The sequence below is a fragment of the Babylonia areolata genome, chromosome 14 (genome assembly GCF_041734735.1).
Source record: "Babylonia areolata isolate BAREFJ2019XMU chromosome 14, ASM4173473v1, whole genome shotgun sequence".
NCBI lineage: Eukaryota > Metazoa > Mollusca > Gastropoda > Neogastropoda > Buccinidae > Babylonia > Babylonia areolata.
The window spans coordinates 22524649-22548533 of NC_134889.1; the positions used below are offsets into that span (position 1 = coordinate 22524649).

General features: G+C 39.3%; 1 protein-coding gene across 1 annotated transcript; it reads right to left on the reverse strand.

Moving 5' to 3' along the window:
• Nucleotides 1-10234: 10234 nt before the first annotated feature.
• Nucleotides 10235-23798, reverse strand: LOC143289916 (uncharacterized). The gene is made up of 6 exons (XM_076599159.1): nucleotides 23612-23798; nucleotides 19892-20614; nucleotides 19303-19397; nucleotides 16124-16342; nucleotides 15305-15374; nucleotides 10235-14576 (listed from the first exon to the last, which is right to left on the reverse strand). Exons 1-6 carry the CDS (start codon nucleotides 23738-23740, stop codon nucleotides 14451-14453), a joined length of 1362 nt encoding a protein of 453 aa, XP_076455274.1. The 5' UTR covers nucleotides 23741-23798; the 3' UTR covers nucleotides 10235-14450.
• Between the last annotated feature and the right edge of the window lie 87 nt (nucleotides 23799-23885).

Consider the following 23885-nt stretch of genomic DNA (forward strand, 5'->3'; position numbering starts at 1 on the left):
GCATTTTTTATCCACATGGAATGCATGGTGAGGTGAGGGATGCTAATTTCTCTCCAGTCACTGCTTGGAAGCCTGCTACCTTCTTGCAGCTGATCGTAGAAGTCCTCAGCATGATCATCATCGTCATCTGTTGTAGGGGATTTGCCTGTGCGATAGTGATGTTGAGAGGGGTTGCTCTCAGTCAGATGGTGACAAGTTGGCCGGAAACTGGTCAGCAACTTATGACAGCGTTCATGATGTTCTTGTGAATAAGGAGCCTAATGCCCATGCTTGTCCTCCCTGCCTCTGAAATATGTGACCCTCCACCACAAAATGAGTCGCTTTGGTTGCACGAGAGGTCAATTTTTAGTTATTGGTATATCATAAATCTGCAATAAATGAGCTTTACAGCAAAAAAAAAGTTTGTAAATCGGATGATTCTGTGAAGAGTTATTGTGATTTGAAGTTCTAAAGTCACGAATGTAACGAACTGAGAAATCAAGGCCGAAAAACTTTGGAACATGTTCATAGCAACCACATACTTTTAAGCAAGATATGTTCATGAAATTTGGCACACACATACTTAGTGGCAATATCGACAATTGCTCAAAGTTCGAAAGAAAAATATTGAGTGCACTTGATTTTATTCAAATAAGAATTTTCTTCTTTTTTTTTTTTTTTTGAAAGAATTGTGACTGAGGGGAAAGTATACTTACTTTCTAATCAGCTCAACATGACTAGAAACCTACCAGTTTTAAGATTAGTTTTGTTGTGGTGGTGTTTGTGGTCCAATTGCTATGAAACTTTTGCATTGTATAGTATGTGTACTAAAATTTATGCCAGATTAAAGGGGAAAAAGTGCTAAATCATGATGCCAAATTATGTAATTGTAATTCAGTGTGCTCACTGACTTACTGTGCTTATGATATTACCATAATCCATGCAACAAGCACAACAAAATAACACAAAAAGATCCATACAACAAAACTGCTCACACAAAAGGTACAAGTTCATGTTTATTCATGAATTAATGTTAATAATGTTAGATGAAATATCAAACAGTAATTTCAGTTTTGTACATCGACATCACAGCTTTCATTCTTTACACAGGACTTTACAAAATGCTTTACTTATAGTTTCATCTATTTTATCTGAAAAAAACCCCAAAAAACACTTATATATATATTTATTTATTTATTTCATAAATAATCAGATAAAGCAGTTTATTGATAATAAAAGTATGAAATAGTGATTATTAATGCTGTATTACTATGAGTATCAGTGTGCATATCAGTGTGCATGTGCATGACATGCTGCAATCCATTAAGTTACTTTATGCATAGTGGCATGTCAAGCACATGCGCACTGATATCATTTATGTAAATGTCTATGCAAAACTTTAAAATTCCATATATGTACATCTATACAAAGTTTGTAAAAAGAAAATACGTTTGCAGACTTCATGGTAAATTTATACTATAAATCATAGTACATTAACAGTTGACCACAGAATCACTCACTCATTGATGGGAGTTCACCAGCAGATAATACTTTAGTTGACAGTGTGGTTCATGTGGTGGTGTTGCTTTTCCTTCTGATGACATGACTTGCCAGCAGTGATCTCAGAATTATTCATTGGTGTACAGGCAGGCATATAAAGTACCATCATATCTTTCAGGGCTGAAAAAAAAGTTGAACTATTAGTAATACTGATAGTATTTACTGTTGACGCAACTACATTTATTCACCTCAAAACAGCACACACACACACACACACACACACACACACACACACACACACACACACACACAGAACACACACACACACACACACACACACACAAACCTGACAAACATACACATAATATATCCATTGAAGCAAATACTTTGAAACTGAAAACTGTTCATATGTCATGCCCTTGTACCCCTGCTCAGTTACATGTCATGGTTAAACTGTGAAGGGACCATGTGTGTGTGTGAGTGACACTGTGTGTGTGACACACATTGTGTGTGTGTGTGTGTTTGTGAGTGACATGTAAACACATTGTGTCACACATTGTACTGGTGTGTGTGTGTGTGTGTGTGTGTGTGTGATATTTTCTTTTAATTACACTCTGTTAATTTCCTCAGATTCACTTTATTATTTTAATCATTTTTATTCCACATGTCAAACTGAATTTCTGTACCAATGTACAGACAATAAATCAGTCTTGAGTCAATCATTGCTAAATAAATTATCAGCAATTGATTATTGGTTATACCATCATTACATTTCAATATTTGTCAGTGTGGGTAAAATAAGAATGCTTACCTTCAGACACTTCAGCTATATCCAGTCCCCCAGTCACTTTGCTTGCATTTCCTTGTGTGAACTGTGAGAAACACAGTTCTCTCACTTCAGTGCAGCAAGTCAGTTCCACTCGTTTCCATGTCAGTCACACCACTGATGGCACCTGGCACATGTGATTTCGGCAATTACAGGTGAAGGCTTCCAACCTTTCTGTATCTAGTGCAAATGTTGATTCGTCATCTACATCAAAATTGATATTATTGTTGCTGAAAGCTGAACGACAATCCTGCGTCGTCTGCTTTCGAAATCAGTGTCGCCTTCGTATTCACTGAGATCGATTTCATGACCATCAGCCTAGTTGGAATTGTCAGTTCCATCAATGAAGTACTGGGCTAGAAACTCACAAATGTCGTCGTCTTCACTTAATGGCAAAATGTTTGCAACGCAAGTGTAACTTGTCAGCAAATTTCCAAGTCTCTGTTGAAATCCGTGCTTCCGTTCACTGCGACCATGTTTATTAAAGCTAGCGTGCTGAATGGCTGGTTTCGTCACGTTGTCTCTCTCTGCCAATAACAGACGGGGTTTTCCTTCATAGTGACGCATTGTTTACTTAGTGTGTCCATATTTTGAAAGCGACTATTGGCTTGTAGTTTAAAACTTAACCAATGAGAAGAACATAGATTGAAAGATACGGCCTTGACCTTTAAAACGATGTATGATTCAACCGGTCGATTCCAAGAGATTAGGGAGGACAAGCTTGTCAAAGTTGATCGATTTTGCGAAGTCATAGGCGGTCAGAATGATGGGTTAGATATTTTAAGCACACTTTTAAGGCAAAAGAAGACATAGTTATGCCTAGATACTTCAATATGAGATAAAAGAAACCTAAAGTTTACTATGAAGTCAAAATCTGAAAATCGACAACCTGACCCCCACCCGCCTAAAATCGCCACTAGCGGCAAAGTTGGTCAGGTGCAAAACGACTCATTTCGTGATGGAGGGTCACATATGTACTGCTTGTCCTGAAATGGACCCTTGTGTGGTCGGCTGGGCTATAAGCAACATGAGCTGATTTCAATTTCTGCCTGAAAAGGAGACAGTCCATCCAGTGTAGCAGGCTTTTGGCCTCACAGACTTCAGCTTGTGTGTAAAGCTCTTGGAATTTCCCTTGCACATGAGCAACCACTTGTAATATAACTATCATAAGGATTGCCTTGAACTGGCTGGTTATTATTGGTCAAGTGGTGGAATTTTCAAGATTGCTGGGAAGGGAGAGTGTGCCATCACAGCACCGAAATGAGGAAGGTTCTTCAGGACTTCCTTTGTGCCAGTGCAAGTCAGTGGAGTTCTCAAAAATGAGCTCCCAAGGAGCTGATCGAGTAACTCCTCAAATGGTACTCGAGGAGGTGGTGGTCCTCCCCTGGTTCCTGTGGCCACCTTCTTCTTGTTGTAGGCCTCTTGGAGGTCCTTCCAACGCTTTTTACAAGCGTCAGCATCCCTGTTGTGGCCTCCAACAGCATTGACTCGATCCGCGATTTTCTGCCAGACCGCCCTCTTTTTTTTAATAGTGGTGCCAGCCTGAAAACGCGAATTTATTAATGCGTGCTCTGTAGCAACCTCCTCCAAAAGAACTTGTGTCTCACAATCGGAGAAGTTAGGGCGCTTCTTTTTTGTTTCCATTGTGATGATCTGCGACGCGAATGAAGGACCAACAACAAAAGCACACAGGTAAGAGGAAACGGTGCTGGGGCATGCACACAGCGCAAAATTCCGAGGGATGCCAGGGAATCCCAGACACAAGAATGCATGACGTCATTGCACTGGCTGGCAGGCTTTTGACTCCGTTGTCTCGACCAGTGTCTCAGTCCATGCATAAGAAACTGGCGGTGACTTAGGCTAAAGCCAACAAAGTCAAAAGCCATGCCTCAAGGCTAGCCTACGGTCAGGCTCGATTGGTGCATTAGACCGCAGGTCCAGCAGCACCATGCCAAGGGACTTTTTACACTTCTTTTTTTGCTGAGGAAAAAGGGGTTGGTCAGGGCTCCTGAGCCAAGACATGAGTTAGTTTGTCTTTTTAACATTGTTTTGATGAACCTGTTAACATGATTTTGTGTTCTCTTCGGCTGGTTCTCAAGGCCTGACGTTTGAGTTACGCTGCTGGTCAAGCATCTGCTCAGCAGATATGGTGTAGCATATATGGATTTTTTCCAAACGCAGTGACGCCTCCTTGAGTAACTGAACTGAACTGAACTGGTTTCAAGAACTAACGGGTATTCAGCCCTGAAGTGGACATTTGTGCATGGTTGGCCTTGGTGGTCGGCGAGACTCTAAGCACTGTAATTTGATTTTATTTGATTTGTGATTGGCGGGGTTATTAGCAGCATTGATTTTATTTTGCTGTATTGCGGCTTAGTCTTAAATGTAGGATTTGCTGCAAAAGTGTTGTCACCAGCTGTCCTTTCTATTCTGTTGCTACCACTGCGTTGCTGTGACAGCAGACCACTGTGTGCTGTACTTGCTGATTATTCATGGAGGACTGGTGTCATCTTTGTTTATTAATTAATGGTATTCAGTCCTGAAATGGCCCTTTGTGGATGGCTGTGCTATAACTGTATGGTTTGATTATGTTTTGCTGTACTTGCTGCTCAGTCTTAAATGTAGGACTTGCGGAAAATGTGTTGTCACCAGCTGTTTAACATCGTTTTGATCAAGGCTTTAACATTATTTTGTGTTCTCGTCAGCTGGTTTTTAGAACTGATGGGTATTCAGCCCTGAAATGGCCCCTTTGTAGTTGACTAGGTTATTAGCTATTTGGTTTGGTTTTATTTTACTGTACTTGTTGCTCCATATTAAATGTAGGATTTGCTGGAAAAGTGTTGTCACCTGCTGTCCTTCTCCCGCTGTGTCCACTGCATTCCCTTGACAGCAGACCACTGTGTGCTTTTCTTGCTGATCTTTCATAAATATAGGACTGGTGTAGTCTTTGCCTACAGTCCTATACAAGTGTAATTACAGTCCAGTCCTATACTTGTGTACATACAGTCCTATACTGGTCTATCCACAGTCAGTCAACAGAATGAACTTTTTACAATCACAGTATCATTTTTTGATTCTCTTCAACTGGTGGGTATACAGCCCTGAAATGGCACCTTTGTGGTCGGCTGGGCTGAAAGCAACATGGATTGATTTTATTTTGTTGCACTTGCTGCTCAGTCCTGGATATAGGATCTGCTGAAAAACTTTAAAAGTGTTGTCATCAGCTGTCGTTCCATTGCTGTATCCTGTGCGATGCTTTGATAGCAGACCAGTGTGCTGTACTTACTAATTATTCATGAATATAGGACTGGTGTAGTCTTTGTCTACAATCCTGTACTGGTGTATGTACCGTCCTATACTGGTGTACCTACGGTCATGTACTGGTGTACATGCAGGTCTATACTGGGGTGCATACAGTCCTATACTTGTGTATCTACAGTCCATATCTATAGTCATATACTGGTGTATCTACAGTCTATATCTTCAGTTCTATACTTGTGTATTTACAGTCCCTATCTATAGTCTGTACTGGTGTGGATATATGGTTTGATTTTATTTTGTTGTACTTGTTAAATCTTAAATGTAGGATTTGCTGCAAAGTGTTGTCACCAGCTGTCCTTTCTATTCTTTTGTAACCACCGTGTTGCTTTGACAGCAGACCACTGTGTGCTGTACTTGCTGATCATTCATGGAGGACTGGTGTCATCTTTGTTTCTGGAAAAGTGTTGTCACCTGCTGTCCCCCGCTGTATCCACTGCATTCCCTTGACAGCAGACCACTGTGTGCTTTACTTGCTGATCTTTCATAAATATAGGACTGGTGTAGTCTTTGCCTACAGTCCTGTACTAGTGTACATATAGATTGAGGAGGATGTTAGTGATTGTAATGCTTTTTTTTTACGAATAAAAACAATTTGTGATTGAATTCATTCGCATCTCACTCCTTTTCAGAGCGCATGCTCTCGTGTTAATAAATATATCCTCACTCATCTGTCATGCCATATAGACACACACAGAGAGTGAAATTTATAGAAAACTAATAGAATTTATTCTCATTCATTCACACATTCACACTAACTATGTTAAAGGCACAACACACACCACATCGCCACACAATTGATAATATAAATGTTCCAGTCCACATAGGCAGCATAATCCTTGGCGCCTCTCTCTCAGTGTCTCTGGGCAGCCAACCACAGGGCGCCCTAGTTCCGTTACTGCTGCTGCTGGTGGTGGTCCTTGGTCCAGCGCCACACCACAAGCTCTTTAAATCGAAAAATAACACTTTCTGTGCATTGTTGCAAATGAACATGTTTGTGCTGGTGTCTCTGTATTGTTTTGTATTGTCCATTTGGTCCTGTCAGTCATGTGTGTGTGTGTGCGTGTGTGCCCTGTACAATTTCACTAATCTTACTACATACACTTGCACTTCATCCACATAATCATATCATCTATCTGTTAAGAATTTATAATTGTTTACTCATAGAAGTTGCAACAATAGTAATAACCTCTAGCTTCTTCTTATCGTACCTTTTATCACATATATAATCCATCAAAGCGAAAGCTAACGTAATATTTTGTCCTTGACATTTACATAAATGACTTCTAAAAACCTTGACAACAATAAACAATCTTACAATCAAGTTGAAAGCCAAGTAGTATTATGTTATAACAATATTCCATGTACTCTAAAATACTTTTGTGAAATATATTCCCAAATCATTATATTCTGACCTGTACACTCGGGTACAGAACGGGTTACCCATGGCTTACACAATACAACAAACACCGCACCAAACGATAATTGTACGTCTTTAATCTCATATGTTGATTACATGTGTATGTCATTCATATTACATCATGTTTCATTGTCATTAGTGTTGATTGTGTGATGTTTTACAATGCATGTTTCGAAAAGGCATCGAAACAAAACAAAGTATAAAATTAATAAACAATTGTGTCTTGTACTTAAAATAGGCCTGCACACATTGATATGATGGCATCCATCACAGTGATGTCTTTTAAACATTGTTTTGATGAACCTGTTAACATTATTTTCGGTTCTCTTTAATGGATATTATTGTACTTTTTTACCCTTGACTTGAAGTCGATGGAAATGTGGCGATAGCCTTGAGATGGCCTATGTGGTCAGCGAGGCTCTAAGCAGCATAATTTGATTTGATTTGATGTGGTCAAGACATATCTGGGCTTCAGAACACACACAGATAACGGACAGGCCTTTCGCAGCCCTTGCCAGTCCTTGTGCAAACAGATGGCTTCTTTCTTTCAGGTCTGTGAGTGCTTGAGTGTTCTAAAAAAATGAGCTCCCAAGGAGCTGATCGAGTAACTCCTCAAATGGTACTCATGGAGGTGGTGGTCCTCCCCCGGTTCCTGTGGCCACCTTCTTCTTCTTGTTGTAGGCCTCTTTGAGGTCCTTCCAACGCTTTTTACAAGCGTCAGCGTCACTGTTGTGGCCTCCAACAGCATTGACTCGATCCGCGATTTTCTGCCAGACCGATCTCTTTTTTTTAATAGTGGTGCCAGCCTGAAAACGCGAATTTATTAATGCGTGCTCTGTAGCGACCTCCTCCAAAAGAACTTGTGTCTCACAATCGGAGAAGCTAGGGCGCTTCTTTTTTGTTTCCATTGTGATTGATGATCTGCGACGCGAATGAAGCACCAACAACAAAAGCACGCAGGTAAGAGGAAACGGTGCTCGGGCATGCGCACAGCGCAAAATTCTGAGGGATGCCCGGGAATCCCAGACACAAGAATGCATGACGTCATTGCACTGGCTGGCAGGCTTTTGACTCCGTTGTCTCGACCAGTGTCTCAGTCCATGCATAAGAAACTGGCGGCGACTTAGGCTAAAGCCAACAAAGTCAAAAGCCATGCCTCAAGGCTAGCTTACGGTCAGGATCGATTGGTGCATTAGACCGCAGGACTGACATTGCTGCAACTGCTTTGTTGCTCTCTTCACTGCAGTGAATTGCAGACCTTTGTACTCTGACAGAAGCTATTAGTCAGTGGCTTGTCCACATTCTTCAACAGTATTCACAGGTACAATAGTCCAACATATCATACTTTGTGCAGATACTGTGTGTTGTCTAAGTCACAGACAGCATTGGAGTGACGTTTAGAATGTTTGTCTGGTTCTAAATTTGACTGTTTCCAGTCACCTTGAGGTACTGTCCATTTACTGTTCAAGGAAACGTCCATCTCTACAGTCCTATATCGGTGTATCAACAATCCTGTACTAGCATATCTGCAGTCCTATATTGGTGTATCTACAGTCCTGCACTAGCATATCTGCAGTCCTATATTGGTGCGTCTACAATCCTGCACGAGCATATCTGCAGTCCTATATTGGTGCGTCTACAATCCTGCACGAGCATATCTGCAGTCCTATATCGGTGTATCAACAATCCAGCACTAGCATATCTGCAGTCCTATATTGGTGTATCTACAGTCCTGCACTAGCATATCTGCAGTCCTATATTGGTGCGTCTACAATCCTGCACTAGCATATCTGCAGTCCTATATTGGTGCGTCTACAATCCTGCACGAGCATATCTGCAGTCCTATATTGGTGCGTCTACAATCCTGCACTAGCATATCTGCAGTCCTATATTGGTGCGTCTACAATCCTGCACTAGCATATCTGCAGTCCGAAATTGGTGCGTCTACAATCCTGCACTAGCATATCTGCAGTCCTATATTGGTGCGTCTACAATCCTGCACTAGCATATCTGCAGTCCTATATTGGTGCGTCTACAATCCTGCACTAGCATATCTGCAGTCCGAAATTGGTGCGTCTACAATCCTGCACTAGCATATCTGCAGTCCGAAATTGGTGCGTCTACAATCCTGCACTAGCATATCTGCAGTCCGAAATTGGTGCGTCTACAATCCTGCACTAGCATATCTGCAGTCCGAAATTGGTGCGTCTACAATCCTGCACTAGCATATCTGCAGTCCTATATTGGTGTGTCTACAATCCTGCACTGGCATATCTGCAGTCTTATGTTGACTGGTGTATCTACAATCCTACACTGGCATATCTGCAGTCCTATATTGGTGCATCTACAATCCTGCATTAGCATATCTGCAGTCATTGCCTTCCTGTCTTTCGGCCTTCACAGCTAATCGCTCTCTCTCTCCCCCTCTCCCATTTATACTTTTTGAAGAGATAAAATAAGAGGTTCAAAGTCCTCATGTGTTCTGAAGTAACCTTCTGGTAGCCAACATCTATATCAAGCATTGTGCATATAGCTTCAAGTGACAGCCGTCAGGTAGACATACGCTTGAATTTGTGTGGACTAATAAATTGAACTGGGTTTTATGTGTTTCTGGTGTGCAAACTGAAATCGTGTGATGATGTACACAGTTTGTTTATTCATGCATACACACAGAGAATGTGTTACAGTTTCAGACACTTTTCTTTATGGTAGCAGCTTTGGCATTGAAAGTGTTGTAACATTTGGTTAAATATTTTTGCATATGGTCAGGATCAGAATTATGCAAATACATTTCTGTATGGCAGCAGCTTACAGTATTTCTGTTTACTGTCAGATTCATAGTTTTTTTAGTTGGTGAAAGGGGGTGTGTGTGTGTGTTGAAATGAACAGGATATGGGAAAAGTGGCCGGTGTGTTTATGCTCTGTTGGAGTGGATGCATGCATGCGAAAATCTTGTGTTAAATCATTGTTTGCAAATAAAAGCACAAAAGAGACCTTGTGTTCCTCCATGGATATTTAAGTTTCCTTCCTCTCTTCCCTCTCATTTTTTCATAAAAAAGAAAAATGTGCGTGTTGCGTTCTTTATAGGATTGTCATCAGTCAACACTAATAAAATGCTAAACAAAACAAGTCTCAACATTCAAACCTTAGCATTCATCAGGTGTACAACAAAAGCAAGGAAAAAATACAACAATTGTACACATTCTTTTTACTGTGCCTTGGAATCCGACATCAACAAGCACCAAAAATGAAAGAAACACAACTGTTCAATGCAGTTAAATATCCATGCATGCTTCCAAACTGCTGAACTAAGCAACAGAGAAAATGTGACCAATAAGCGTTACTGGAAAACCGGGCAGAACTGAACCGTACATAATTCAGCATTTCACAAGTGACATTTAACTACCCCTTCAGTGGAAATGACAGCTGAGGAAAACAACAACTCTACAATGCTGTTGTGGGAATTTGTCCAGCCAGGCCAAAATATCCATCCACCCTGCGCAACCGTTACACCTACTGAATATATTAAACAGGATGGCAAGTGACTTGATGTGTGCCCCCTGGGAAAAAAAAAAGGAAAATAAAAGAAAACTTTTTCATTTTTAGTTGTAGATCAATGTGACTGGTGATCCAGTCTCTTCAGGAGTGACAGAAATTTTGTGAAGATCATCTGCTTCTCCTCTCCTGCTGTCCCCAGCTGTCATGGTTTCATTCTAACTATGAAGATGAAAAAAATATCCTCCATGTGTGCCTGTGTGGATCTCTGTGTGTGTTTGTGTGCCTCTGTGTGTATGTGTTCACAGATATTATGGGCTCCTGACTTAACTGCCTGCAAACACTTCAAAAATTCTATTGGCTTTAGGTCAAGAACTTTAACATATAACCTACATGACTGGAAAATTCAAATTTCCATCAATTCACAGGTGATGAAGAATAAAATATGCACAACATAATTGCTTTTTTTTCTTTTTCTTTTTAAACTGGAGCATCACCAGAGCCATTACTGTTGGTTTCCATAAATACATTACTATCAAATACTTTTTCAATGGAAAATTTCATTCATTTACAATTATGTCATTAGAGGTGACCTTCAAAAACAACACAACTATATAGTAAGGGAGACTATTAAAAAAAAAAAAGAAAGGAAGAAAAAATGTGCGGCCACATCCCAAGGAATACAAACTCAACATAAAAAAAATTTAATTTTTTTTTTTTTTAAACTTCATGAAACCCTCCAAAAATAAGTTAAGAAATAATTCTTCACGAAACAAAACAACGGCTGGACAATTTTTTCACCACCATCAGTACTAGATTAACATTCACATATTACATTATCATATATCACAGTCTTCATCAACTTCTTATTTGACCTAAATTTACTATACTTAAAGAGAGACCAGAGTACACCACTGCCATATGCTTATGTAAGAGACACAAACAATACAAAGCAAAACAAAAATTCACAGAAACCTCATCTGCCTTACATTTACTTCTGCTCTGAAGAACAAATTCTATGAGCTGAGAAATATAAACTCTTGTCAACGAAAACAAGATCTGCGATGAGCAATTCCAATACAAAGGTTCAGCAAGCTATTCCTTCAAAACAATGGCACAGCTCTAATCACAATACTAAAACATCTGTTTGGGATAGTGAAGTCGTGAGATCACTATATGAACAAGCAATTTATTAACTGTTGCTATCAGTTTTAGCTAAGCCAACTACACAGGATAGAAAATCATTTAAAAATAAAATCCTCAAAGTCAAATCAATAATGCTCCTAACCCCCACAAAAGTTCAAAATAAAAGTCACGACAAATATTCCATGATGCTGTTTACTACAAAATTCTATAATTAAAAAAAAACATGCCATGACCTGCCGCTTTGGTAAAGTGGTTAGTGTCACAAACTGATAGGGAGTCCCATCAGAGGCATGTCAAGGGATATTTTAACTCTCTACAGGTGCGTGACCACAGTTGTCAGCTATGGACTCAAATCAGAAGATGGTGAGTACACAGTCAAGGATCATCCACTTTATGGATACATCTTTGGAAGTGTTACTCATTTTCAGATCCAGCACAGCAGGTGTCTGTATCTCTCTGGCCTGGTTGATGCCAAGTTACATCATGACAGGCAGCATAGAGTACAGCCCAGATACTTTTTTTTTTTTTTTTTTTTTTTTTTAAAGAACTTACACAGCAACAGCTCAGTCATCCTCAAGGATCTTCAACTCAAAGAAAAAAAAGACTATTCTACAGACCTATCATTCTGCTAAAGTTAACACCTTCCAGGCTAAAAAAGAAATTTAAAAAAGAAAAGAAAAGAAAATGAATCCAGAAATGAATACATTTAGTGAGCTGGTTAAAAAGAAAAAAAAAAAAAAAATTAGTGAGCAATCAATATGAAAGATATGTACTGAAAAAAACAATAGCAGGATGGCCAACTAGTGCCAGTCTTCTTATCGACAATCACACTGAACAATACAGTACAGCAGCTTTGCATGCAGATTAAAATAAATAATCATTATACACTGCCAGATGACAGGAAAAAAGGAGAAACACCTGGTAAATAAATTTCCACAAGTATGGACCAGGACAGTGGAAAGATCACAGAAACGAAGTAAGAAAGCAAGAAAAACAAAATTAAAGAGGATGTTTCTTGCAAAGAACATTCGGCAAACAAGAGGGAAAAAAAAGAAGAAATTCCTGGCACAAAATTCCTCAACGGCAAATACTATGCATTATTGAAAGATGCTTCAGTCATCCCATAGGTGGCTGGCACCTACCACCATGATCAGCATTCCTGTGCATTATTGCATCGTTCTGCTGTTGCAACAAAACAGCAGGTAAAATACATTGGGTGCTTTAAATATATCCAAAATGTCTACTATTTTCCTATTAATTCTAGTTTGACATTGCAACTTGTTAAACTACCATACACAACGACATGATGCATTCAATTGTTATTGAAAAAATACAAAGGAATAAATATTAAGAAAAAAAAGCACACACATACATACACACAAAAAGTACACACACACACACACACACCATAGTGGAAAAGAAATAATCAGTTCAGAACAAACCACAGTTTGAAGGTCTCAAAGCCTTGTACAGCCATCGGGTCAGTCTAGGGCTCGGCACAGGAAGGAAGGGCCCAATCCCCTTATGCTGTTTTTTGTTGTTGTTTTTTTTTTTAATCTCCCCCCAACCAAAGTCAGATATCCATTCACACCAGAACAGGTCAATGAACACTGATCAACACTGGATCAGAAAGAAACAAGTCTTAACACCTAACCCATTTTGTCATGCTGTATCAGCATTTTCAGTTTAGTAGTCCATGCAACGGTGCTGTACCATATTCATGGACACACTCCATATCTCAGTGATGGTAAAATAGCAAACTTATCTGTGTTCTAAACAAAGTTAACACAGACTCTCTCTTTCTAAGCTCTAATTTAACTTCAAACTTTCAACTGCACCACACTTTATACATAGGCTACTTTAGTCAAACTGGGGCTTGAGCCATCACATGTAAACTTATAAACTCACAAGACTGATCTTTTCAACAGCCACACAGCTGTGATAAAGCTATCAAAAAACAAAACCAAAAAAAACCAACCACCTAACACTTACGTTATGCCTTTGATTCCAACCACATTCAGGACATGCATTAATTAACGTAAAGAACAATCTATTAAATCAGTAAAATTTTGAAACTGACCACACAGTTCCAGACAATGCTAAACAAGTATTAAATTCAAAACAGAAAGCCAATCACCACAGATACCCAAAAGCTTCCATATCTGTTAACATCACGTGATCTTTGATTCTAAGTTCCTGACTACATGTTTGACATTCCAAAATACACATGAACAGTCCACGTATTTATGCCCTCTAACACAAACCAAACCAAACCTAACTTTCAGTGTATCCCATAATGTATTCTGAGCAGACAATGTGACAAGCTGTGGAACGTGTGATGTAACAGGACCTGCTGCATGTTGGCGTCTTCAGCACACACAACCGTCTCTTTCCAATCAGTAACAGCTTGGAACAAGATCAATAGCAAGTCTAAGTCCACAAGCTATATATCAGCACTTGGTATTTAAGCTCAATTAGTAAAGTATTTGTTTTGTTTGACTCGCAGCAAAACGGACTCCAGCTGAAACTTTCTGTGAAGTATCTATCAAACAAACGCATTTATGAAACAAAGTGGTCCAATACTTAACACTATGAAAACAGCTTTTCTTTGAGGTCTTTCTGGTTCAAGTGCAACATAGTCTAGGGAAAAACAAAAAAACAAAACAAACAAAAAAAACCAAAAAAAAACACAAGAAAAGAATGGTCAAAATGATGCTAGGAAGGTACAATGGTCAGTTGGGCTATGCTGTACAAGCTGGGAGCAGACTATCGTCGACATAGTAAAGAGTTGAAGTCGGAGAGGCTAGGCTTGGGACCGGTGACACCAAACAGGAGTGCAAGTTTGCCTGCCAAGGACGGAGTTTTAGCAAACTGCTCCTCACTGGGAGTCATCTGCAAACAAAGGCAGTATTGCTTCAAGTCAGTTATACCAGTACAACAGCCCTCAAACAAAGGCAGTATTGCTTCAAGTCAGTTATACCAGTACAACAGCCCTCAAACAAAGGCAGTATTGCTTCAAGTCAGTTATACCAGTACAACAGCCCTCAAACAAAGGCAGTATTGCTTCAAGTCAGTTATACCAGAACAACAGTCCTGAGTGCAACTACCCCATCACAAATGCTTATCTAGTTATTACCAGATACTGTATGTATTCTACTTGAAAAAAAAGGTAAAATCAAACAATAAGGGGAAGAATGCAGCCAATTATTCTGCCAACCTAAATAGCAGTCCAACTCACACCTAAGAAATTAAAAAACCCAAACAAAAAAAACAATATTATAATAAAAATACACACAAAAATCTTACAACTTAAGCGTACTTAATATTAGCGTACCAATTAATTACGGACAAAACCTTAAGCAAGATTATAATGGCTATAAATGTTTTCCTCTCCCTCTAATTCCGACCTGAAGAATCAGTGTATCACACTTTGTCTGGCCTCTACCCTTCGACCTGTCCCACTCGGGGAGCCCAACCAAAAGCATAAGCTTGTGCTGGCATCGCTGTAGGGGTCCAAGAGGCGTTCACTCTTCCCTACCACGACAAAGTGGCAATTCTTTGGGCATCTGTTTACAGGTGATATTAAGACAGATATGAAAAAAGCTACATGCTATCCTTACCCGGTCTAGTCGATGTTTGATGACCTGTCCATCTTTGTTGACATAGAGGATCGATATACCGTCTATCCATCTGTGAGCAAAGTCATTCATTTATCATTATTTAAAAATTTTGTTGTCAGCTTCAATACATACATGGTATATATATATATATATATATATATATATATATATATAGTACACCCTATGTCATTATTTCAGAATCTTATTATCACCTTATCATCAGTTTTGATCTTTCCATCTGAAACAAATGCCAATATTTTATAAATCTGGTATCACTCGAAATCAATATCCTATTTCTTCCATCTGTAACCAATTTCATTTTATTTATCAAGAATCTGGCAATCAGCTTTGTCAGTTCCAAACACACCTACCAATACCCATACATGTAGATTTAAATTATAAATCTTTTTTTTAGGAAATGACTAACTCATGGGCAAACATACGGACCAATACCCATACATGTAGATTTAACTTATAAACCTTTTTTTTAGGAAATGACTAACTGATGGGGTCTGCCTGATATTTCAATGATTCTCTGTGGCTTCCTTCCTTCTGACACCACACAAAAACACCATGTACTATGGAAACCTTCACAAAATCTGACAAAATACAATCAGTGAGATCTACACACACACACACATACTAAGTCATGACATGTACACACACAACTTCACACTCACTTCCAGAACTGGCATCCTCACAATTACAGAAAATATACACCTAAAGCTTGAATTTTCTCTCAAACTGCAAATGCACTACTGAAAATTCAAACAAAAACACAAAAAAACCAAAATTCATTTCTGTAAGTGTGTCACTGACTCAGCGTCATCACGGAAGGACGTTTTGTAGCTCCAGGCAGTGTACTTCCAGAAGCGAAGCGCCTTGAGCTGCGACAGGCCCACGACTCTCCAGTGGATGCGCAGCGCCCCCTCCTCCAGCAGGCAGGCAGAGGAGATCACCTCCATGTGGACGTGCGCGTACTTCAGGTGGGTCAGCGCCCTCAACTTGGTCAGCTGGATGGCGTACTGATTGATGCCACTGAAGGGGAACAGAAGGCTTTCAGTCTTTAAATATTGAATTAAAACAGTAACAAAAAAGTAACACAGCTGCATGGTATACTGACTGACTCATGCCACTTGAACAGAGGCATTCAGTTTAAACCAAACCAACTGAAACATAATACAGCTGGATACTCATCAAGGCTTCCTACAGTTGATTTGCTTAGAGAGTCCACAGGACTCTCACTCAGTCATTTTAGGGAGTCCTCAAGTGGTTCTAACGATTCTATTCATTCGCAGGTCAAGAAAGCATTCTTCCATCCAAACACGTCACACACTGCCTTAGAATCAGTTCACACACACACACACATACACACAAGCACAATGAATGAGTGAAAGAGACACATACACACACTTATTAAAAAAAAAGTTATTTACACATACACACACACACACTCTCTCCTCTTTCTCACTCACAGTTACACAGAGAGATATACAGACACATGCAGTGATGCACACGCACAGACACACACACTCGCTCACACACACACAAACTGAGAAGAAAGTACCTGCTGACTGCTTGAATCAAAAGCAATTAATCTCTTGAAGATCTGTAAAGTGCAAACTTTAACTCATTGGAGATGCTCAGAAAGACATGCCGAATTGTAAGATATGACGAATCTCTGAATTTTTTTTCCATACACTCAGCAGTGTTCAATTAAAGGGAAACTAATCAGGCTTTCTTGAGAGACCAGTCTATGAAAAATGGAGTTATTTCCCCTTGACTGTTAACCACGTGAATGGTTTTTTTTCTCATCTTTCTTGACTGGGTCAGGGGTCTCAACCCTTACACAACAAACATAAAGGCGCAGCGAACGTACTCCCTGTGAGAGGCTGACAGACAATTGTGACAGAAGAAGGACCAGACACTGAACCTGACCTAGACACTTGTGACGAATTCTCTGATGATTTTTCTGATGATTCTCTGATGATATTTCTGATGATGATGACATTCAGTTAGTACCAGATGATGATTTTGAAAGTGACGACGAAACTTTGCTGACTGACCCCTACGACGCTGAGACAGAAATCAACAATGACACAAGTGACGGCCTTCCTGCAAGACAAGATGACTTGATGACTGCAGATATTGACAATGAGGAACAAGAGTTCTTGTATGAGTGGGTAAAAGACCTGACAAACTTCCCACTGGCTGCACCTTTCAATGGGACCCCAGGACTCTCACTGACTTTCCATACACGCCAACTCCTGTTGAGGTGAGTGTGTTTACAATTTGATATTGTTGCTAATTTATTTCGTGTGTAAATAATTTTGATTGTTACAATTTTTCATGAATAATCTGTACAGATTAATGTAAAATTATCATTTTCTGTGTGTGCACTTATTAAATTGTGTAGGGGTATGTCTGTGCAATGGGTGTGTCAGTGTATTAATCTATTATGTGTGGGCGTGTCTGTGCATGTGTACTTATTTATACTGTCACTCCTGTATTATTATGCATGTGTATATGCTGTGTAATATTATTGATGTTTATTTTGCATTTGTTTTTGTGCCCCCCCCCCTTTTTTGTTTTTGGCAATACATGCAAAAGCTTTTCTTCTTCTTTTTTTCTTATGACAGCAATGTCTGTTACAGAAATTCATAACACTTTACACGCATAAGGAGGAAATCTGCCAGATGCAGGAGCAGACATGGGGAGACTGAGGCCAGGCAGTCACTGGCCTGCTAACATTCCACCCACCAAGGAGCAGCAGACCAGGAAAACACAGAGAGGGTGCAAGGTGTGTTACGCCAAACACAAAGCACAAGGAGCGTCACGTCAAGAGCTGAAAAACGCACACACACAAAAAAAAAAAGAAAAAAAGAAAAGAAAAAAAAGCCAACACAATCATGTGCAAACAGTGTAAAGTGCCCCTCTGTGCTGTTCCATGCTTTGAGGTGTTCCACACAGTCAAGGACTACAGTAAATAATGATCTAGCTGCAGTAGAAATGTGTAAATAGGTTTTCTTCTTCTTTTTTCAAGTGATGGATTTGTATGGTTTTGCATTTTCTGTTTTTCCAGTGTTGTGATTTTTTTTTTTAACAATTTGGTTGTGCAACATTTGACTTTAAACTGATTCATGAGAATCAGGGAACCTTGCTGTGTGAGAAAATCCTCTTATGTTTCTTTGTATCCAGATTAGCTGATGGATATGACATGCCTGTGAGAATAGTATACCTATTTTTCAATTTTTTTTGTTTTTCAGTATTTAGTGACATAATTTAAAATATACAAAAAATATATAGCAGCATTTAATGAGAAAACTGTTTTAAAGTGTTAAAAAAATATATAGTAGATACAGTAAACTTTCTAGTGATATATAATTTGTATGTCTTTGTCTCTGTGTGAAAGTGTGCTGAATTTTTCAATTTTGACCATATTTGCCTGTCACAGCAAAACTACATGAACTAATTAACTACGTCTCCATAGAGTTAAACAGATTGATTGTTCTCTTCCAGGACGTACTGAAGTTCTTGGATTTGTATCCAGTTATAGCAAGAGGCACCGTAACAGATCATATAGGCACTGGACTTCTGACCCACTGTTCACCAGTGACCATGGTTCGAGGCCCCATTTTGACATGATATTGCGTCCTTGAGAAAGGCACTTCACTCCAATTGTCCTCACTCCACCCGTGTGTGAATCAGTATGCTTGCTACCTGATTTCAGTAGGGGAAGGATCGAATGATGGAAGAGGACTGATCCTTGCCTTCGTAATCTTATGCCGAGCCCTAGAGGCTACACAGTGATAAGAATTCACTGCCCTAAGGGCCGTAAAAGGTTATGAGACCTTTTAGCTTAACCATTTTCTAAGTACAAAGGTGCTGTGGACTAAGCGCTACAACTAAAAAGAAAGAAAACTTATGTTTACCTAGTTTTCATAGAAACATTTATTAAGTTAACAGTTTTAAACATGAACATTTACATGGATACTCACACTGTAGTTTGATTTTCACCCCAGAAATTATTCTCGAAAACAATGTGAGGATGATACACACTGTAATCCAACCGGGACTTGAAAAACTTGGGTAGCTGTGGACAAAGATAAGATCTGCATCAATTCATTAATTAATGTGAGTCTGATACAGCAGTATGACTTCATGAGCTACATGAAAACTACAATAACAATATTTATTAACAAAATCAACATAATTTGCAGAAATTTACACAGACACACGTCATACCCCCTAACTGACAATGGGCAATTAGTGTGAGCATGTGTGTATGTGTGTGTTTGAGTGTCAAAACTGTAGTTACTATGTATACTGGTCATAAAATCATATTGTTTATCTTCAAGTTCAACTCACAATGTTAAATGATTAATCTGATTTTGATTAAGGCTTCTTCTTTGTTAATGTTAACTGAAATTTTACCTTTCCTAGCTTTAATCACATTACATACTCTGGTCACCAAGTCCTTTCGGGAATGTTCAAACTTTGTAACTTTGGTTCTTCAACTTCATCTTGTCAACAAATGCTGCAGAATTTAAACTAATGATCAATACAAACCCACACAGCACAACTCACTGAATCAATGAAGTGGGCCTCCACAGCTCTGAGTTTATCCAAGCTGGGACCCTGGCCCCCGCTGCCTGCCGACTTTTGACCCCCAACACTGCCCTGAGGACCACCAGACCCTGATCCAGAGCTGCACAATGCAGCACCCTGGTCAGACACAGGGCTGCTAAACACCGCCTCTATGTGGGATTCCCCCCGGCACGGCAGCAAAGAACAGTCCGTGGAGTCTGGAAGATAGCAGGTGGGGGTTGAATCACAGATGGAGTGTCTTCGGAAACCGCTCCTTTGCAGCACTGTAAAGTCCGTCTCCCCTCCAGTGCGTGTGTCTCCCCTACAAGAAACGTCTCTGGCAGCTTGGGACAGTTGCTGTGTGGCATTCCTGCCTTCTGTCAGCACAGTAACGGCGTGGTTTTCATAGACGATGCTGTGGTTGTCGTGGTGCTCTCGGTCCACAGGACATGCCATGATGTCATCCGTCGTGTAACTTACCGACTTTACCACCGATGGGAGGTACTCCTGAATGAACAACAACCCTGTCCAACTCTTTTCTAGAGCTTTCAGCTTCTCGCTGGTCATTGCGTCTGTGGCTGGATGGAAAGGCAGGCAGGGGGGTCCCTCCTTCTGTGCGGGGTGATGGCATACTGGCAAAGTTGACGAAGACAGCTCCTGAGTCAATGAATCAACGGGTGATAGGTCTCCTCCTAGTTTGTCTTCTTCCTCTGTGGCATTCGTCTGAGGAAACAAACAAGCCCTCATACAATTTTCATTATGTTTGCAAAGGATGAATCAATTAAGAATTAAAATAATAGATTGTAACAAAATCACCAAACTGACTTTTGGGCGTAATATACAACTTAACATGATAACCATTTCATATAAGTCCACTTCTTTGGTCAAAATTCAACAGACTGGACACACTGTCAGTTTCAAATTTCCCCTGTCTGCTCATGCTTTCTGGCTTTGATAAATTGTAACAAACACTTCAAACAAAACAAATTTTCAGTTTTATTCTATTTCAGGTTATTTTCTTCAGTTTTTATAACTGATTTACTGCAATAAGATCATGTGTAAATTACATGTTTTGATCCAACTTTTATACCTTGAAGCTCACAGTAAAAAAAAAATTATAAAAAAAAAGCAAACAAATTAGTGGAAATTATTGAAAAGTGATCAGAAGACCTACAGCAGGCATATATATTATATATGTAAGTGGTTTGTGAATGACAGAGCAGTGTGGAAAGTGATGCTAAGAATTTCAAGGATGAGTGAGATTTGTTTGCAAAAAATGACAAAAATTTAAATGACTGCCATTTACTGATTAAGTTACACTTTCGCCACTACAAATGATTTTAGTGGACCAGACAATTCACAACCATAGCCTGGCGACTTAAGTTGATATCCAGGGGTTATGTTAAATGGAATGTATTTCATACTGTTGTCACAAAGCATAACATTAACAGCTGCAGCCAACTTGTCTTGTACAATCAGAAATTGACAAACCTTGTCCTCTTGACTGAATTTGAAGTGAAAAAGTCCACTGTCTTGTTTTGATATAAATCAAATCGTGTGACAGAGAGTGCAAGTTGAAAATATTTGGCCCAAGGGAGTGTTTTGGTGGCAAAAGAGTTATTAGTGAGTATCAGTATGTCCGATGAATGTTTTGTGAAAATGAAATACGAATGAAAGAATAACCTGACTGGAAACACTTTTGCTTCTTTTTATTTTTTCTTTATTTCTTTCTCTTTTTTTTTCTCTTTTTTTTTAAACCCTTTTCAGATGTAATCAGAATGAATTAAAAGAACTGCTATTTTTTCCCCAGTTTGAAGCCATCAGGGACACACAGTGACACACACACACACGAAGAAATACACAGGGTAATGTCCTATTTTAGCATCCTGAATAGGCCGCTGGAGAGTTCTGTGCTTACATGACTTATACTAAGTTATAGAACTGTGCTCTCAAAATTTAGTTCTCTGAAAGTGTGAGCAACAAAGGCGATCAATGGAGGTAGAACGTGCGAAACAGCGGGCTTCTGTTTTCCACTTTCTGCTTAATATTTTGTTTGTTTCTTATTGTTCACATGATGGCACTTCAATGTAGAGAGTTTGGTTGGCGCAATGGAGGCTATCAACTTAAGAAACGAAGGACAGCATGTGTTTGTTGCTTTTGCCTATGTCAATCGTCTTGCTATTTTGAATAAAAGTTAGATGCTCCATGCAAGATCCAAGATGACCACAGAACTTTCCAGCAGTCTATTGACAAAGTTATCTACACAGCAATTTTCATGTATATATATATATATATACATATTGCAATGCAGGCATAAATTACATCATATAACATTTGTTTGACCTTGTAATCCACACTGAAGTGGGTAATTTGCCTTAAAAATCACCTTCATATCACAAGATCAACAGACTTTATTTCTCCAGTCACCATGTTACAGTTATCAAAGTAGCTGAGCATCGATCTTCGATCGATACAAAGCTTGATGCTTCGCGGAGATCCCGACAAGTATGTCAGTGAATGACATCTGTGATCTTTACATCCAATAATTTTAGTTGGTGGAAATTCGTCGATCGGTAATTTAAAAAAAAAAAAAAAAAAAATTGTGGAAGTTTTTGGTGTGAGATTTGGCAAATATGGAGTCAGGAGGCGGTGGATGAAGAGTCTGATTCCTGGTTAACTTTTCTGTTGGAACCTGTTCTATCAGCCTTTTGTGAAAATTCATGCCGGACAGCAGCGAAAGCAAACTCAAGAATAAAAAAAGGCCCACATCTCCCTGAAATGTCAGAATTAATTTCTAAAGTATGCATAGACTTTCACTGAACAAGAATTATATGCTTCATCCGTTAATTATTCATGACCGATGTTGAGCTGCTCCCTGTACACCAATCAAATTGATGCCCGATGCCGGCCTTCAGTTATCGCTATTGTTTTAACTCTCTCCGGATGAAGGAATGCATGAGCTGTGGGGAAAAGCAAAGGAGAAAACTTGTCGTCCCGAGTGAGTTAACGTCGCATGTTTTACCTTAGGGACCCATTTTAATGGCAATTTTTGTGCACAGATTAAACAGTATTCATACTGCCATTAGTAGATTTTGAAAACCATTTTCATTGGTTTTTGACTCTATTTTAAGGGTAACTGAGCCAATCTGAGTTGTGAGTAACTGTATACATGCGCCTGTGACACCATGGCAATTGACCGAAACGTGGCTGTTATAGTATTAAAGAAATAAAAGTCAACTGTTTGACTTTCATGGCTACTTTAGAGTGGATTACAAGGAAATGAATTGTTATATTTACTTCATGCCTGCATTGCAACTTATGCAAGATACATGAATTGATGAAAACACCATGTACTGATGTACATATGATATGAATATAGGCTGCTAAAAAAAAATCAGATGGAACATTATGCATACACACTGACACACAACTGAAACACGGGTTATAATAATTATAGTCACGTTGTGTGTAAGCACACGTGTTGTGCGTGAGCAAAAAATAGCTTTAAGCTATTGGCATTGCTGTGATTTTCTTAATGGAATAACAATGATACTCTTCACTACTGCAAATGACTCACTGATGCTAATACTATGCAGCATTATTAACAAAGTAACAACAGCAACAAACCAAGAATCAAATTCAAAGACGTGAATAATCAAAGAAACAGTGAAAGTCACTTATTAGAACTTCACTATTTTGGCAAGGGCAAACATGACGTACCGTTTGTGCGCAACAGGCGATAGTACTATTTTCACTGTTTCGCTCAATCGCCTGAGCCGTATGTGACCATTTCTTCAATTTGGAAGCTCGCAAGATATTATGCGTGAATAGTCTAGCGTGCAAAGCCATCTCGTGTCCTTTGCATAGCCGAAAGTGTGTACCGGAAGCAACTAAACCATCAGCCCAGATCGACTCATGCGCATTAATGAAATCTCACCACGTATCGGTGTTCTCGTCGACCCCGAGAGTTTAATATGACAACATGGCAAGTAGG

Excerpts from the sequence above, each read along its gene's own strand:
- LOC143289916 (XM_076599159.1), bottom strand. The coding sequence starts at position 23,740 with ATGGCTTTGCACGCTAGACTATTCACGCATAATATCTTGCGAGCTTCC. Across the intron at positions 19,398-19,891 it reads AGGCCCACTTCATTGATTCA|CTACCCAAGTTTTTCAAGTC; the intron begins GTGAGTTGTGCT and ends CTTTGTCCACAG. Across the intron at positions 16,343-19,302 it reads GGTGAAAATCAAACTACAGT|TGGCATCAATCAGTACGCCA; the intron begins GTGAGTATCCAT and ends GTTCCCCTTCAG.